The sequence below is a fragment of the Lampetra fluviatilis genome, chromosome 30 (assembly GCF_964198595.1).
Source record: "Lampetra fluviatilis chromosome 30, kcLamFluv1.1, whole genome shotgun sequence".
Taxonomy (NCBI): domain Eukaryota; kingdom Metazoa; phylum Chordata; class Hyperoartia; order Petromyzontiformes; family Petromyzontidae; genus Lampetra; species Lampetra fluviatilis.
In genome coordinates, this window is record NC_136304.1 from 259,034 (window position 1) to 277,201 (window position 18,168).

Here is an 18,168-nt window from a genome sequence, read left to right on the forward strand (position 1 = left end):
CGGCTCTCCACTGCTCTCGCAGTCTCATCCTATAGCAGCTGCCGATGTTGCTTGCAAATTATACCTTTTGGCGGGCAAGCCAAAAATAATTAACAGACTTCCCCCCCGGGGATTTCTGGCACTGCTAGGACCTTCTTGGTAATGACAGAAGTGACTGAGTGCGCTAAAAATTAGAACGAGGTGGCTGCCACTGTGTTTCAAGTATTTTACTCCTCGAGTACCCAATTAGTGTGGCTCCGGTTTCGTGGCAGTGATGGATAAATATCGTTTGTGGGCCATTTGGAAGTGGCAGGGACTCTTTTGGCCATAGGCCGCGTACTTATTGACGTTGCGGGCCGTATTTGGCCCGCGGGTTCAGAGATTTTACACCCAACCTCAAGATTCACTCCAACAACAACTCCGTCACCATGGCGCTTGTGCCATGCGAGGTGCATTTTGAGGCCACGTGAAGTGTCGAACTCCTGGCGGCAGCTCTTGACAACTGCTGTCTGGCTTGACCACCTGAATGTCATATTGTAGTTGTTGCTCTGCATCTACATCAGCAGTCACGAGAAAGCAGAAGACGGCCCAGGTGCCAGGGGTTGACTGAGATACAGCAGATGCCCCCCCCCCGCCTGCCCCTCCCACACCAAGCTGGTTCCTAAACGATTCGCGCCACGAATGCAATTGCAAACTGATATAGTTTACCTTGTTCTCTTTGTACATACACTTAAACAAAAACAAATCATCAAGGGAGGTAACACAGGTGACACTGCATATGCCATTGCTTACGATGTAGACAAAGAAGATAAAATGCGTGGCAGTTTTTTGGCCTTAGATCCCGCGTGTGTCTCGCGTCCCCATGCCTGTCGTTTTCCTCCCTGTAAGATCACGGGAGGAGCGATGCCCCTTACTATTATGGAAATTGGCCTCTGAGGGAGCTCATCAGCCTGGCCTGTGGCGTTTCCTGGCAAGCAGCAGCTTGTGCTGGGTGGGAGGGTTGGGGAAGCTGACAGCAGAGGTTCATTAGCAAGGGTCAAAGGGCATCGTATTTGGGGGTCATATGTCGAACCCGCTGCCCTCCCACCAATTAAACAAAAACAAATCATGGTGAGCCATTCATGAACACTCCACTGAAGTGCTGTAATAGAAGGTAACGTTTTATTTCGAAGCCCCTACATACCTCCTGAGTGGGTGTCTGCCGAGAAGATGGAGTGATGAAATCAGTTTGTATGTGCAGGTGTTTGGTTGGATGCTTATATCCTAGCATCGTGGAGGTCTGTAAAGGCCTTCATCCAGGAGTCAATTGGCCATGGCTTATGAATATTGTACATCCCCCACCAATTTCAATAATACACTTATTAAATCTGTTAACGCCCTCTGTAAGATATTTAGCCGTCATTTTGACAATATTCCATCACCTTTTGGGAAGAAAAAGGGTAATTGGAAATCATTGGGGTGACTACAATTGGATTACTCTGTGTATTAAAATGTTCCGTTTATATATTCATGGTCACTGTAGGTCAGTCATAATTCTTTGTTTGCCTGACCCCAGTTATATGATGTGCAAATTGCCGGAGCAATCTTTAGTGGCAATAATGGGGTGGAGCAGTGATTCGTGAACTGCGCTATGAACTCGGTGACCTAAACTCGATTCCCAGCATGGCTAACATCAGTAGCGAGTGATCTCTGAACTGATTCTGGGCGTGCCACTTCACCAACCCGCACCTAGCGGGTCAGACAGCCCCGCCATGATTGACGTGGCATGGGAACTTTTATCCAAAAGTGGATTGAACAAGGGCTGTGCAATGCATGTTTTGTTTTTATATTATAATTCATATTGCGTGATCCCCTGAGAACCCCCTGTATTATGGAAGGTACAATGTATTTGTAATCGTAAATAAACGATTAAAAGTTGTATTTGACTCCACGATTACCTAAACATTTTCGGCTGCCCCCTCACCCAACTTCCTGAAGGTGGGAAACCCCCTACAAGTCACGCCCAGCGTGACGCGACTGGTGATGCCGATCATCAAGTCACACCCATCACCTCCCATCCAGCGGCACACGTGGAAAAGGGGTCAGACTTTTTTTTAGTAACCCCCAACCATTTTCGTCTGATCAGATTAGTCGATCAACCGTAACCGATTATCAGTAGAGCAATCGGTTATGGTACGGAAACCTAAGTGATCAGCCCTGCTCTAACGGCGTTCACAATGACGAGGTGAAATCGTTTGCATGAACAAGGTATGTGTGCAACAAAGTGTTTTCAAACGTATGTATCATCATACCGTTAATGTGCACCCCCGCACAGGTCTCATGTGCTAAAGGGCTGGTAATCGCACCTCCGATAAGCACGGTTGACTACGTACAGTGCGAAAAAAGTTCAACATACGTACATTTATACAATCGGTGCATTAACTGTAGCCTCGTGTTCCTGATAGCGGTCAGCAGCATTATTTGTGCAAAACGTGCGCAGCTGCAGCGGCGTCATGGGTTAATGCTTTATTGATGATTATTGATTTATATCAGCTTTTGTTTAAGTGGTTCATTCAGAGTCATGTAACAGTGACCCAAGGGAGTCCCTGCTATTGCAATACGATTAGAAAGCACTAATTCCCTCAAATAGAGCCACTACCTTTTAACTAGGTTTTTTCCATTCATCGACTCAGCGATGGTGGATTGGCAAACATTTATTTAGCCCTTATCCGTGAATAAGTGCTCAGCACAACATTCTTTTTTTCCATACAGAACAATGGCGATTCATAACAAAAGTGTGAGCAGTCACATTTCACTTTCATAGAATGTGTCCAAATGGAAGATTTGAGGTGTTTTGTTGGCATGAAATATATTCGATAACGTTTCAGCTGTTTGGGCAATTTTATTATATTATTGTATCGTGATTCACATCGCTCCGTGGGTTATTTTGTTTGCAAAGGTTCCACGAGTTTGTTGACATCCGTGCAGAGTTCTGCTGTGCGCATCGTGAGCGCTGTTGGTTCTATTTCGTTATTCAACTGCAAGATCTGACCATGTCCGTCCAGTGCTCGTCAAGCTGCATTGGCATCTGGTTGCCAAACGGATACATTTAAAGGTTGTACTCATTACACACAAAGTACTTGCCACAAATACACCACAACACCTTGCTAATCTCAAGGAGCATACGCCATCACACAAGCTCCGGGCATCCCCGCAGCGGCTTTTGGCTGGCCATCGAATTAAGACGGCCACTGCATCGCGCGCTTTCAGATGCGCTTCTGCGGTCGTCTGGAACGCTCTTCCGATATTCGGAAGCCACTGGAGCTATGCACTTTAAAATCGAGATTTAAAACCCATTTTTTTTAACTGCTTTTTGTGTTTAGTTTGTTGTCCTTCCCCCGCAGTCGGCCACGTACGGTGCGAAAAAGTTCAACATACAGTACATACGTACAGCACGGAGAGTGAGCGAGGATTTGCAGACGAAGCTTAGGAGTGGATGGAAATGTCGCTGACACACACACGCGCACACTCTCTGTAATTCTCAGTGGGTTTGCGGTGCCCGTGGTTTGTAATGCGCCGAGTGTTTGTGAGTTTCCCTCCCACCCCAGCCTTGCCACCTCTTTCTGCAGCGCGACACGACATGAAATGGAGAACATTTTAATGAACAGTTAATTAGCATCCGCCTTTGTAATAACACATTTTTTCACAAAGTGCAATTATCGGTAGCTTTCGCGGCAATTAATTTCCCTTTTAATTTATTCGTTTTATAACTGTAGAAATTAACCTACAAACAGACAATTATAGAACTTTATGCGAGAATACCACAACTGTAAGATGAAGTACGTCACATTTTCTTGCCACTGACTGCCCTGCAAAATAACTCAAACCAGACTTAAACTTCGTTTATTCGATTGACAGTCTACAGTGTAGCTAAAAGCTAAAGGTGCAGCTCTGCAATTGCTTGCTCACACCACTGCTGGTGTAAGGGGCCTCTACCAGAGCGAGCCCTTGAAAATCCCTCGAGCAGGTATTTTTGGCCTACTCTTCCATGCTGGCCAGACGTCTTGAAAGAGGTGGGGATACCCCCACGTTTCCTCACCACACCCTGACATGCCGATCGACTCACAGTGGTGGTCCCCACTAATACTGCTGGGTGGATGGGGGCGGGGGATTTAAGATTAACCTTTTCACCATTGTTTCAACTTCTAGGCTGGGCGATCGAAAGAGTGACCTCTGGATTGCAAATCCAGTGTGCAAGCAATGTTACCACTATTGCATTGCAGCCGCCTCCCTGTGTTGATATGGTCGACATCAGGGGTCGGCAATCTGCGGCTCGTTTCTACTCGGAGCAAAAACAAATGCACTCGAGTCAACAATGTTAAACACTTACTTCATGTCAGTATGTAATCACACGGAAGCGACCAAGTTATTTACTTTTCCCTTTTTATATTTTCGCGACTCGTTCCATATCTAGTAATAATACTTACATTGTATACAGCGTCATCAATGCTAATATCATTTCATAATGCTGTACATTAAATAAATAGAAGGTACAAATCCCATATACAGCCACTACTACCAGGCAAATGAAAACCCGAGTACTGCTACTACTACCAAGCACAATAAAACATTAATAAACAAATTTAGAAATGGCACCAAAACTAAAATAACAAACAAGTCATCACAACAAAGGAACAAAGACGGTCGTGTTTTGTGGGTTCTGAATGTTTGCAGGCGCTTAGGGAATAAGAGGGCGTGGATCTTGGGAGGCACTTGGCACCGTTTTTAAGAATGTAGTGAAGCAGGGTTGTTGTTGTTCTAAACACAGCTGCTGTGCACGGGCCCAAAGGCCCAATACGTTGAATAGTCAGCAACACACTTGTAATTAGACAGTCAGTTTTTTTTATATCACTTAACGACGCCTGTCTGGTATAGATCTGCCATTCAAGGGGCAGATACATCGAACATAAAAAATGCAGCAAAAATAGCTTTGTGAAAATAGAAATCTTTTTTTTATTAAACTAAAAAGCATGAAACTGATTACTTTCTTCAAACAATTCCCCGGCACGACGATCCTCGCCGCTATCATCACCACAGAGTTCATTGTTGTAGGTGAGCGATCAGATACGTGTTGGTAAGTTGTAATTTGAATCTAGTGATGGAGGAGTCAATTGAGATAATTATTGTCTCAGGGAAGTTATTCCATAGATGTGGTGCCGCAAATGAAAATAATGGCAGAATGAGCACGTTGCATGAATTAGCAAAGCTGACGAGAGCTTGCCTTCATTATCTGTGCAATTCTGATGGCACAAGGCCAGCCGTCACGAAGGCGCTGTGCTTCACAGACATCGTCTGCAGTGGGAGAGATGTTGCTTGTCTGATGTCGGCTCGAGTGGTTGAGTCATTGCCTGCACATCGCCCAAATTTGGCAAGTTTGGTCCGTAACGGCAACTCCTTTTGGAAACACCAACTCAGAATATTAAACGTCCACCGTACATTTATTCACGGCTCGTTCACCCGCAGTATTAACCAGGACTGCTGGGGGGGATTGGGCTCGAACCGTGAACCTCCGCTACAAGCGGCACACGTGCTGCCTGCCGCTGGGCCACAGGCAATCCTCGGACGTGCGTAAGTGAGCATCTGAAAACCGGCCCAAGCGTTGCCATTAAAAGCAAGGTGCTATGATTGATGTGTTCCCATAGCTACGATTGATGTATTCTTGTGGCGACGGTTGATGTATTCTCATGACCGACTGCAAAGTGTTTTGATTCATAAACCGAATACCTTTGATAGGATAAGGCATGTAAACCACTTATGCAACCCTTAGCGCAGATCGCGATGCAGCCTAATAGGCTCTTGTTAATAATTCGTTAATGTGCAATAGGCCGTAATGCGTTTATGTGTAATGCGTTTATGTGTAATGCGTTTATGTGTAATGCGTTTATGTGTAATGCGTTATAGCTGTCCAATGACGCGCCAAATGTTTCGTGCCTCGCAGCTCGTCGGTAACGCGGAAGGAAAGGCACATTGCCAGCTCTGCAGAGATTTTAACCTGTGACCTTTTTACCTACACGACTGTGACTGTCCAGTGACAGGTAGTGCGTGGATACGAAGAGTTTAAAAAAATTACTTTGCGGATAAACGAGAGAATTAAGGTAAAAGGTTGTGGTCATGTTGGCAAAGTTGCAGATTTTGCTCATAAAGAGTGTACGTTTCTCACCATTGCATGACTGTAGCAATGTAATCCTTTCATGTGACATCTATTACGGGTGAGGATGATGTAATTTTTCAGTCTTCGAAAATAAACACACACACACCTTTGAGATCACTGCTGCGTAGGTTCTCAATTGTGGATGTGCCCTACATCTTGTGAACTCTCGTGCTCTTTGTTGCTATCTGCTTGACGTTTTGACCCTTAATTTGGGCTGTGTTCTGCAACTGCGTTTACATTTTTTCTTTAATCTCCCTGATGGTTTTCTAGTGTTGTACCGCGTGCTGTTTACTATGGTGTTCGACGTTTCACTCCACGTGTTGCAAGCTACTTCAGGAACTGAAGAAGGTTCTAGCACGTGGAGCAAAACGTCGGACATTGTACCGAACAATGCGTCATACAACCCAAAAACATACCGGAGAGTTTTTGTGGGATTGTCATCTTACACGCAGAGCAAACAGACCCACACGGACAGAACATGTGAGAAACGTTTCATCACAGCAGGCATTTTCATATTAAATTAATCACACAAAGTGATGTAACAGAACCCATAGCACTATCTCGGGACACAGCTTGGGCTACAGTTAAGGTGTTAGTAAAGAGTATCTAATTTAAAACTGTAAGTTGATGCAGGCCTGTATACAACTCGATAGAGGGTCGGTGTTGCCACAGTGGTGCAATGGGTAGAACGCTGGACTTGGTGGCCGGTTCGATTCTATCTCCCGGCGCGGCAGTTGAGAAACTCTGGAGCAAGTTCATTAAACTCCCCCTCCCCACTCCTCCTCTGTCCACGCAGCAGTATAATGGGTGACACCACAGTTAGTCGACAGGCAGGTTCCGTTTGGAGGGGTAAAGTGTGGGTTTACCCAGCGTCCAACGAGCATGGAAGACTGGAAGAGTTCGCCAAACACCTCTCTGCTTACACCAGCAGGAGCAAGGCATTGCAAGGCGACACCTTAACCGGTCTTTCAGAGAGTGCGTTTGAAAGCCCTCCACTGTTCCCACTGTTTCTTACTTCAAGGGGCATTTTTATCTATGCTGCACATAAATGCGTACCTGCGATCCGTAATGGGCTGCCGTAGTGTGAACAGATTAGCGTCAGGGTCAGCTGTAAGGGTTATTTATTTGACTGGCAGCAGCTGCATAGGTTGTTTAATGGCACTGAGCGACGGACAGAGTAGCCTTCATTAAAAAAAACCTACTGACAAGTGGTGAATGTGGATGGAGGTGAGTGGAAATAAACTGGGATGTTTGGCCAAGTATAAACGGTTCTGGAGCAAAGGTTAATACATGAGCAGAATGAAACGATTGCATCTGAGCCGTCTAGCGTAGGCGTGGGGGACCTACGGTCCATGTGCCGTACCCAACCCGCGACTTCATTTCCCGTGGCCACATGAAACGGTCCACTGATAACTGTATGCCGTTAAAGCATCGTCGCCACACTAATCGGGTACTGAAGGGGAATATTTTTAAACTTTGCAACGACGCTAATTTTAGTGCACTCAGAATCAGAATCTGTATTAATCCTGGATAAATCCGATGAACTATGAAGCTCTTTTCAGTCACCTCTGTCACTGTGAGGGCCTCAGTTCCTGAATTGACTTATGTGTGTGATAATGTGTGGTGGCGCACCAAAGATATTCGAGAGTCGTATCCACCCCCCCCCAAGAAGGATTCGGTTCCCCAGTTGTGAGTTCTAATACAGCTTCGGCTTTTGACTCAGGACGTCATCCATCCGAGGTCAATCAAATCAGTGCCACTTTGTGGAACGTCAACAACAGTTGTAGTGTTGATTAAATTGACCCCAGTTATTTAAGAAGTGCCAGGGTGGCGTGATGTTATCTTCCTCGCCTGGTATCGAGGTCGGGGGTTCGATCCCCACTCTGATGACGCCTGCTGTATATTTGGAGTTTACATGTTCTACCCTTGGTCGCGTGGATTTTTTCTCCATATCCTTCGTTTTTTCCCCTCAACATTTAGAAACATGCGTTTAGATGATTTGGCTACAATAGATGTCCACATGTTAAGCCACTTCGTTGAGCTGTCATTTGTGGCCAGGTCGCTTCTGAAAAAAAGCTAATAGCTCAGTGGGCTTTACCTGGTAAAATAAAAGATTTAGTTTTTAGTGATTTGCTAACCTTTCCTATACTTTGTACTCCTATCCTGTGTTCGTATGGTTTGTTGTTGTAACGTTCTCACCCGCCCCTTCTAGAGATCTGTGAAAATTAACTTTTATCGCTCATCGTATTTCTCCAGTACAAACAAAGAGTCTGATTCTGAACGTGGATTTTCCACCTCGGTCTTTGGGCTGTGAATGTAAATGCGCCGTCTGGAAGTGCGCCAGCGATGCACTTCGCAGGAGGAGTTTAAACTATCGCTGCTGCCGGGTGCTGTCAGCTGTAGTGTCGGAGAGCAACCGGCACCGGGGAGGCGATGGAAATGTGCGTGCAGGTCGCATTCTTCCTGCGTGCTTAGTTTGTTGCCCTTCCCCCGCACCTCCAATTATCATGATTGGCTACGTACAGTGCGAAAGAAGTTCAACATACATACACACATACAAGCAACACCCCGGGCACGATCGCCATGCCACAGCCGTGCCAGCTCGTTTCTGTTTATTTGCTCCCCTCTATCCTCACGAGACGATGGCATTTTTGGAGCGCCGATGAGGCTCCGGAAATAAAAATGCGAGGCAGCGACTTGTGAGCAGTATGTGCGGTGGAATAAAGTGTGGGTACCTCCATCTCGTTAATACATTTCATCTGACCTGTGGCTCTGGGCCAGAAGAGTGTAAATTCCACATGGCTATGGCAGTCACCTGTCTGTGCTCGCTAAAGGCATGTTTTTGTCAACATTGGCTTATTTCAATGGTTAAACGCAATAAAAAAAAACTGGCCAAGGCCTCGTTCATGTAAAATATCCGTCCATTTCGAGACGCTTACGATTTGTCGGATGTGTCCGATCGTTTGTCTCCTCGTGCTGTTTGTCAGGTGCCGTCACTCGTTTCCGTGATCGCTTCTGCGTCGATGGCTGACAGCCGCCATCCCCACCGGGTTGGCGAGAACTTCCTCGTCTGTCTATGCTGCCACGAAATGCGCCGGCAGTCGCTAACCGTTCGCTCCCCGCCCTCCCCTCCCGCGTTGTCTGTCCACCCGTGTGTCTGTGTGCGACTGTGTGCATCCGTGCGTCCGCCAATTTTGCCTGTTTGTGCCGCAGATGGAAGAGATCGTGACGCGGATGCAGGACGATAAGTCCGGTGTCCCCATCCGAACGGTCAAAAGCTTCCTCTCCAAAATCCCCAGCGTCTTCACCGGTGCGTGGACCTGAGTTTGGAGGGGGGAGGAGGAAGGGGGGGGCCTCAAATGTCAAGATTTTTAAACAGGACCCTTCATTAGGAATAACAAAAAAACATTCAACGTACGTTTTCTGGTAAATGTCAATGAAATACGAATTTTCTGAGATTTCCAGGGGGTGGGCGAGATGCGGGGGGGGGGGGGGCGCAATTGCCCCCATCGCACCCCCCCCCCCCTGGATCCGCCACCGGTGTGGGCCTCGGGGGCGCAGCCATCGATGGCGGCCTGACGGACGCCTTCTTTATTGCGCGTGGGTCTGCAACGCGCACTGACCTCACGGTCACAAGGTTCTGAGACAGAGATATTAAAAGTACATACAACACGAGGGGAAAAGACGCGTTTACAGTTTAATTTCCACTCGTCATCACGTAATCCTGTTTGACAGGTACATTTTGATGGAAAGGTTTCACAATAACTGTGACGCAAATTCAGTTTTTATCTTCGGTGCAAACTTATTTTTGTAATAGCCACATTTTACATGACTTGTTTGTGTTTTTATCACAGTTTTCATCGTCTGATGTTCAGCATGCTCACGGAAAACAATTTTCTAATTAACAAAATACCCGCATGTGGTGGAGCAAGCCAATGTATTAGTTGTTTGAAATGGTTTTGTTATTTATTTATTCAATTAAATTAACACATCAAGGCCCCTCGCCTTCGCCCGAAAGGCACATTTAATTATCCATTTCAAATATATAAATAAACGAGCAAAGCATCGCAGTGCCAATCGGCTGAATGCCTTTGCGGCATGGACAAGAGCAAGTGCGACGATTCAGACTTCTGTTTGACCACTGGCCTCGTGACCTGGTTCCACAAAGAGAACATTCCGGTGTGAGCTCCTCGCTCCGCCAGTCGTGCGTTCCCGAACGCTTCCTTCGGGGACCAATCAGTGCAATTCATTTTAATGCAGTGATTTACGACCGTCTCAGTAACCTGTGCGGGGAGAGGAGCTCTCCGGCTATCCAGCGGACAAGATGACACGAGTGTGAGTCACCGGGGAATGACCGCAGGCGATAAAGCCGCGCGCAGCACTGACTGAGGCTGGTTCGTACGTTGCATATTTGTATGTTGAACATCTTTGGCACCGTACGTAGCCAACCGTGCTAACCGGAGGTGTGGGGGAAGGACAGCAAACGTAACACAAGAAATTAGTTTAGAATCTAAATTTAAAAGTGCTAAGCTCCAGTGGCTTCCGAATAGAAAACCGCAGGAGGTTCACAGGGAGAGATGTCATCGGGGTTCTTTACCTCTCCCCACCCTCTTCCTGTTCTGTCGCTTCCCACTGGACCTGTTCCACTTTCGTCATCAATTGTCAACCTTCATCCATCATCATCACAGTTGGCTCCGTACGGTGCGAAATAACATATTCATTAGAAATTCATTGCAACTTTATTACCACCTTCGTGATCCTCTGCATCATCATCATCGTCATCATCATCATCAAGTTCCAATCATCTTCAAATTCCAGTCCAACTTTGATTCATACAGCATCGAAATGTAACTGTATTTCAAGGTACTATGTAGAAAAACAGTGGAAATATTTATTTTATGGAGACAAAGCATCAGAGAAAGAGATAAAGTAATAAAATGAGCAACATCTTGAGCCTGGATGTGAACCTAGGCATGGAGCAAGGATGGCTGGAGAAGGGAGATCCAGACCTTCGGGAGCAGTAGAAGAAAATGAGCGACCTCCCACTGAGTAAAGGTAGTCTTGAAACGTTGACAGACGACCTCTGTCTCTGGAGTGGAGAGTGCATCGAAAGGAGTTGATTTGGGATGACGGGGGAGGGGTCGGCCGGAGCGAGTCCACGAAAGATCTTGAAAGATAGTAAATGCAGTCTCAAAATGGATCCTGGATTTGCTTGAGAGACAGTGGAGGGATCGAGGTGTTGGGGTGATGTGGTTCTGTTGTAGATGCTGGCGAGGATTCTCCCAGCAGCAAGATCATCTGGAGTAGCCATTCTCATAATCGATTACCGGTTCCAGTTGTCAGAAACTAGGAACCATTTCCTGTGCAATTAGCAATTAAAGCACTGGTTGGCACGCGTGGCCATCTTACAGCACCTAAACTAAACTATACAATTTTTTTAAATATTTGAACCAGGTAAGGCTCACTGAGCCATAAGCTCTTTGTCAGAAGCGACCTGGCCACAAATGAAGCTCAACGTAGTGGCTTATCACGTGGACATTTCTAGCAGCCAAATCCTCTCAACGCATGATTTTAAATGTGGAGGGAAAAACCGGAGGACTCGGAGAAAAAATCCACGTGACCACGAGGAGAGCATGTAAATTCCTGTACACCAGACGAGGTAGTTAACATCTTGCCACCATGCCTATACCCATGACAGACTTAATTGCACGTGCTGCAAAGCGGCAACAGGCTATGGGTTATTACAATGTGGTTACTGGTAATGAAAGTAAAACGGTTTTAACAGTAAAAATGTGGAGTTAGGAGCCGAGGGTTTTGGCGAGGCCGTTGAAGAGTGGCAGTGGTTGAGTGGGGATGCGATGGAGGCATGGACGACGAGGTTGCTCGCGACAGCTGGTGGAAGGAGTTGGCATATTTGGGAGATGTTGGCGCAGACTGAGGGAAAGGATGCTGCAGACTTGAGCTACGTGAGAAGAGAACGAGAAATTGGGGTCAATGACAAAAAGCTTCACGCGCTTTCGGATGCGCTTCTGCAGTCGTCTGGAACGCTCGTCCTTCCGATATTAGGAAGCCACTGGAGCCATGCACTTTTAAATCATCTAGATTGAAAACGCATTTATTTAAAACTGCTTTTTTTGTTTAGTTGTTGTCCTTCCCCCGCACCTTCGATTGCCATGGTTGGCTACGTACGGCGCGGAAGAAATTCAACATGCCTACGTCAGAGCTTAGGAAGTGCGTTATCATTCCTCGTGGTATAGTATGTGCCGGGAATGGTGAGACTGCATCATTCGGTGAGAAGTCAGCAGTGGTTTTGTTATGCTACTTGTCAGTAGTAATTTCCACCACTGACACAGGGACTGAATGCCACCAGAAACGTGTTGTCTCGTGTTGCTTTGTGAAAATGGAAACTTTGCCATGACTTGCCAAACGCTGTTAGAAAGACTGTACCACGACAATCGAGTCAGTGTCTCTGCTGCACCGAGCCACTGGGCCATGCCCGTCTCTGCTGGTGGTTGGTGTTGGACAGTGCGTTTAAGATTCCTGGCGGCCACTGCTGGAAATTCCACATTTCCATGGCAGGAAAGTTGTTCATCCTTGGTTACCGGAAGTACCAATTGTCAGTCATGAATGTGGGGCTTGTCTGCATGTCCCCAAATAAACATAACCAACGTGTACACACGAGAGCACTGAGACGTCATGATATGTGATGTCAGCGTGGCCATCCACTTGTATGGATCCGATTTGGCAGCTCTTTTAAATCTTCCTCTCTCGGACTTTCAGAGAAGCCAAAAAAATAAAAATGCAGGGATTTTTTCTCCGGCGCCATCATCGATGCGGCTGTGAGGCCGCGCTGTCGTCATTGATTGTGCACGGCGACATGCGGCGATCAAACCCCAACGCCGCCGCCTCCACGCGAAGCGCAGTCGCGCTCCACAGAATGCCGCGTTCGCTGCCGCGCCACGCAGAGATCGCTGCAGCTGCCGATGCTAGCACAAGCCAAGCGCAGCACATTTCACAGGCATTCTGTGGATTCCTATCGAAGGGGGCAATTGCAATGAATTACGTGACTTGCCTTGGCTCAGAATGAGCTGATCAAGACAGTGGCTGAAGTAATTTCAGCACCACGGTCGTCTGCTCAAGCCGATAACTTTCCAACCTCCCCCCCCCCTCACCGCCATTTGTTTGGTGCCATCCATCTGTGGGCTCCGCCGTTTCTTCTCTTCCCGATTTGTTGGTTTTGCTGCTCCGTTTATTTCCGGGGCTTTTCTTTCACAGATGGCATCTGCGGGTGGTCCGTCCTGCAGGAGGCAGCGTGTTGTTGGATCAGTGCAAGGGGCTTAGCACAGCGATGCGACGACATTTTATGAGGCGGTTATCTCCTCCAAGCTCCTGCCACCAGCCTTGCTGCCTCCGCCACTGCCACTCATCTCTGTCCGTGTTGCTCCTCCTCTCTCCTCCCTCGCGCTCGCTCGAACGGAGCCTTGCTTGTAAAAACTGGCCTTCATGCAAAGTGTTGTTCGGTATGTCCGACGTTTTACTGCACGTGCTCGGAGGCTGTTTGAGTGCCGCACAATGTGCGGTAGAACCAGACAAATGTGCCTGCGAGCTGGGCTAGACCGCATCTGGGGAGTAAACGAGTGGCGATGAGTGTGTTGGTGTTTGATTGCACTCTTAATGCTGTCCTTTGCTGCCAACAGGTGCAGACATTGTGCAGTGGCTCACAAAGAACCTGATTATTGATGATCAAGGTGGGAATACATTTTGCATTTAAATGAAAAATGATGCACCGCAGCACGATTGTGTCATGAACTAACATCCTGCGATCCTGCACACAGCTGCCTGCCTGCTTGGGCGTCCGTTGCATTGATGATGACGACCTCGGTGAGGATGTCCCCTGCTTTGTGCGCCAGTCCGAGGCTAAGCAGACTCAGCAAAGACTCGTATAGAGACCCCCAGACTCAAAAAGAGACCCATAGACTCACATGGAGACCCATAGACTCACAGAGAGACCCACAGACTCACATGGAGACCCAGAGACTCACAGAGAGACCCCAGACTCACATGGAGACCCATAGACTCACATGGAGATCCATAGACTCACAGAGAGACCCCAGACTCACATGGAGACCCATAGATTCACATGGAGACCCAGAGACTCACAGAGAGACCCATAGACTCACATAGAGACCCATACACTCACAGACCCATAACCTCATGTAGAGGGCCATGGATACACCTACAGACCCACAGACTCACATAGAGACCCCATAACCTCTTATAAAGACCAACAAACTCGCATGGAGACCCAAAGACTTGCACAAAGATGCATACTGTGATTCAGTGAAGACTAGCATACAGAATCCATAGACTCACAAAGAGATCCATAGACGCATATAGAGCACCATGGACTCACAAAGAGATCCACGCTGCAAGGTGAGCCCCAGTTCGGTGTCGAAAGCCCCTTCGTCGACGTCGCAGGTAGCAGCGGGGAGGCAATCGTCGTGAGCCGGCTCGGCGTGACGTCACTCCCTCTGGGTTCGGTGTCCGCCTCATGCTGCACAATCCCATCCGATAGCCTCCAACAATGTCCCAGAGCCGGCTCGGGTTTCACCGTGTACTTGAAACCTCATCTCGCCGAGCAAGCTTTTGTGCTGCAAAGTCTACAAAGCTGTTTGGTGCACGGGTGAACCCTTGCAGAATAAGATGTCGTGGATAATGGTGAAATGTGTGCAATGTCATTCCTGCGCTACGCAGCAGTCTGAGAACAGTCGTTCACTCGTCAGAGAAACCCTCGCCGATTCTAAAGACTACTTGCACCGAGGGTCCTGCTTGGAATACGTGTTCCCTTCCTTACACTGTTGTGCTTTGCATGTGTCAAGCAACTGTGGTGCCTGAAGAAACATTTGGGCCACCGAAGCTAAAAACACCCGCAAATCTGTACAAATCGGTCGGCATCTTGCTTGTTAAACTGCGTTTCTACCGGCGATCTGAGTCCCCCCCCCCCCCCGTGAACCACGGCCCCCCTGCTCCGGCTACACCCTCGGCAGCTCCTGCCTGCGCCACGTCGTGCCGGGTCGCTTGCTCGCGTGCCTGACGCGCGCGCGCTGCTGCTGCCGTGCAGAGGCGCTGCACGTGGGCACCCTGATGGCGGCCCACGGCTACTTCTTCCCCATCTCCGACCACGTGCTCATGCTCAAGGACGACGGCGCCTTCTACCGCTTCCAGGTGCCCCTCCACGTCCCCCTGCCGCTTCCACCGACTCTGCGGCCGCGCTATCCCCGTGGCCAGCGCTGGCTGTGGCAGGCAGACACTCGGAATCGGGAGGGTGGCAGTGTAGAATTTGTTATTTATGTCACGGAGGTTCATAGTTGGTAGAGGAGAAGGAAAAGTTGTTCCTGAGGCTGGACTTGAACCAGGGATAAGGAGTCACCAGCTCTCATAGCCGGGAGTGAGGGGGGGGGGTAAGACATCGGGGCAATAGAGAAGGAGCAACCTCCCATGAAATGAAAGTTGACTGGAGGCTGTGATGTCTGGTAGATGGAGCACACTCCCCCGTGTGACCGGAGGATGAGAGGGAAGGAGTAGACACGAGCGAATGTCTGGAGGATCTCGACAACATTGAGGGCGGACTTCAATTCGATACAAAACTTTTATAGACAGCCAGTGGCAAATCGGAGAAATATTAGTATATTACTGTATAACACGCAGGCTTTTCAAGACCGATATTGTCTCATGATAAAATTTATTGGGTTGGGTCGGGTGAATGTAAAGCTGTCGTACACCCACCTCCACCCGACACAGCCAATTAGTCAGGGTTATCACGTGAAGAAAACGTGCCAATTAGTTAATAGTTCAGCACACCGGTTGTGTTAGAGAGCAAACCCACAACACATTAACAATTGAGTACAACGTTTCGCTGGTGATTACAACCAGCATCATCAGGCGATTGCCATACAATTCTGGTAATATGTTTGTATTATATGCCAGCACTGCCACGCTGGCCTTCATGTGAGACTCTTCTAATCGGCGATTGCGCCAAAGCAAAACTATTTGCTCAAGGGAGTGGCCTTCTTTGGTGTTGCCTGCAGTGAGCTACTGCACCACAATGGGTGTTTCAATGTGGCTCTTTCTTTGATCACTCAGAATAATAATTTGCGTAGTTTTGGAGAATGTAAACAACACAAATAAATAAGCAGACAATGTTTCCTTCACATATCCTCATCTCCACGTACAACTTAAAAGTATTACTTACACAACCCATCAGCCGCACGGCCTTCTGGGAACACTGGATATATTAAATGCAGTGTCTCATCTTCTTGTTAATAGTTCTCATACCGTTGGGTCCTGGGTTTAGTTGGCGACTTTTGAGCTCTTTGCGAGCTGAGCCTTATCTGTGTTTGTTTACAGACACCATTCTTCTGGCCTTCAAACTGCTGGGATCCAGAGAACACAGACTATGGTACGTGTTCTTTCTTCTTCTGGTTCATATATTACAATTTTATTCGCAACTGTCAACTCTTTACCGAGGAGATTTCTGCTTGGAATATTTGCCAATTCTGTAAAGAGTACATTGTAGTTTGTGTGTACGAGGACAGCAGCGGTGTCTGGAGAAAATGCATGCACATGAGGGGATAACACAAACAAATGCACACATAGGGTCAGCCACATAAGCGCAAAGTAAAGTTCAAATCCATACCATGCCTCAAGTGCTGTTTGCAACTATAACACCGGGTGAATATGACACAGTGGAGGCCCTTCTGCCAGCAGTGTTGTGATCAAGAAATTGCAGGGCTGCGCCTTTGCCTTCATCAGTAATTGAGAAACGAAGGCACCACGTGGGGGCGGGGGGGGGGCTCTGCAGCTGAAGGTGCTGTAAGGCCAGTCGGAGTCCGCCTCCCCGTCCCGCTTGAACGTCCTCGCGTGCCAATCGGTGCAATCTTCGTGAACTTTCCAGAGGAAACGGTCGCCGGTTCCTGATGGTTGGAACCGGTAATGAATCATTGACCACCACTTCACACGATTGGAAAAATAAGTATTTCGCCACCGTCACCATTTGCTTGAGTGTTAAAAATAAGTCAATGCGCCAAAAAAAGCGGCATGAAATGTGCGTGCGTTTAATCTCGTGTGTCGCCACTCTCCCTCTGTGTGCGTGCAGCCGTGTATTTGTGCAAACGAACCATGCAAAACAAAGCTCGTCTCGAGCTCGCCGATTACGAAGCGGTAAGTCACCCGCAAATTTAAAATGGACAGTTATTGAAAACAGAGAATATAATTGAAACACGTCACTCTGTTTTGAGATATCTGGAACTGTTGTTGATTTCACTTGCGTAGCGCATTGTTCCCTAAATGCGTCATATTAAATACCAAATACTGCAAAGGTTCATCTATATATTGGTCCAACAGAAAACACCATCTCGCTATGGAGTAGTCAAAGTAATTTATCATAAAATGGGCATTTTACATTTTTTTATAGTTATATCACACCACCTTTTACAATATTTTGTTATCATGTTACATTATTATTAACTTGGTAATCACAGTCGTCATTTTTATAACGCAAACATTTTTAGTTTTTTTTATAGGATGTGCATGCTTTTGTATAGCTTTGTGTACGTGTAATCTCTATACAAAGTTTAAGCTTCTAATCTTTTTGTACTTAATCCAGATTTCCCTTGCAAAATAGGTATAAATGTAATTCCCATATATTGATGGCATTTTGTTATAAAAAGCCTCTTAAGGGTTCATTTAGGTCCTGCTTATGACATTGGCACTCTCATCTGCCGTTTGTGTTTTCACAGGAGAGCCTGGCGAGACTTCAGCGAGCGTTTGCCAGAAAATGGGAATTCATCTTCATGCAGGCCGAAGCGCAGGCTAAGTGAGCCTCCAGTTGGTTTTTAACATTCACATTTTACGTTCGGCCATTCCCCGGCGCGTTTCAATTTTTCCTCTCTACAGCATCTGTCTGTCGCCGCTGTGTCCATTGAATGGGGACTCATAAT

General features: G+C 47.3%; 1 protein-coding gene across 4 annotated transcripts in view; it reads left to right on the plus strand.

Moving 5' to 3' along the window:
- Positions 1-18,168, plus strand: part of LOC144943092 (regulator of G-protein signaling 7-like) — an 87,302-nt gene that overhangs the window by 41,988 nt on the left and 27,146 nt on the right. For all 4 annotated transcript variants that reach the window (XM_078870253.1, XM_078870254.1, XM_078870256.1 and 1 more), the window contains 6 exons: positions 9,383-9,479; positions 13,867-13,917; positions 15,291-15,394; positions 16,577-16,628; positions 17,325-17,389; positions 17,968-18,044. In XM_078870253.1, the coding sequence (XP_078726379.1) occupies positions 9,383-9,479; positions 13,867-13,917; positions 15,291-15,394; positions 16,577-16,628; positions 17,325-17,389; positions 17,968-18,044 (446 nt within the window). The remainder of the gene's footprint in view (positions 1-9,382; positions 9,480-13,866; positions 13,918-15,290; positions 15,395-16,576; positions 16,629-17,324; positions 17,390-17,967; positions 18,045-18,168) is intronic.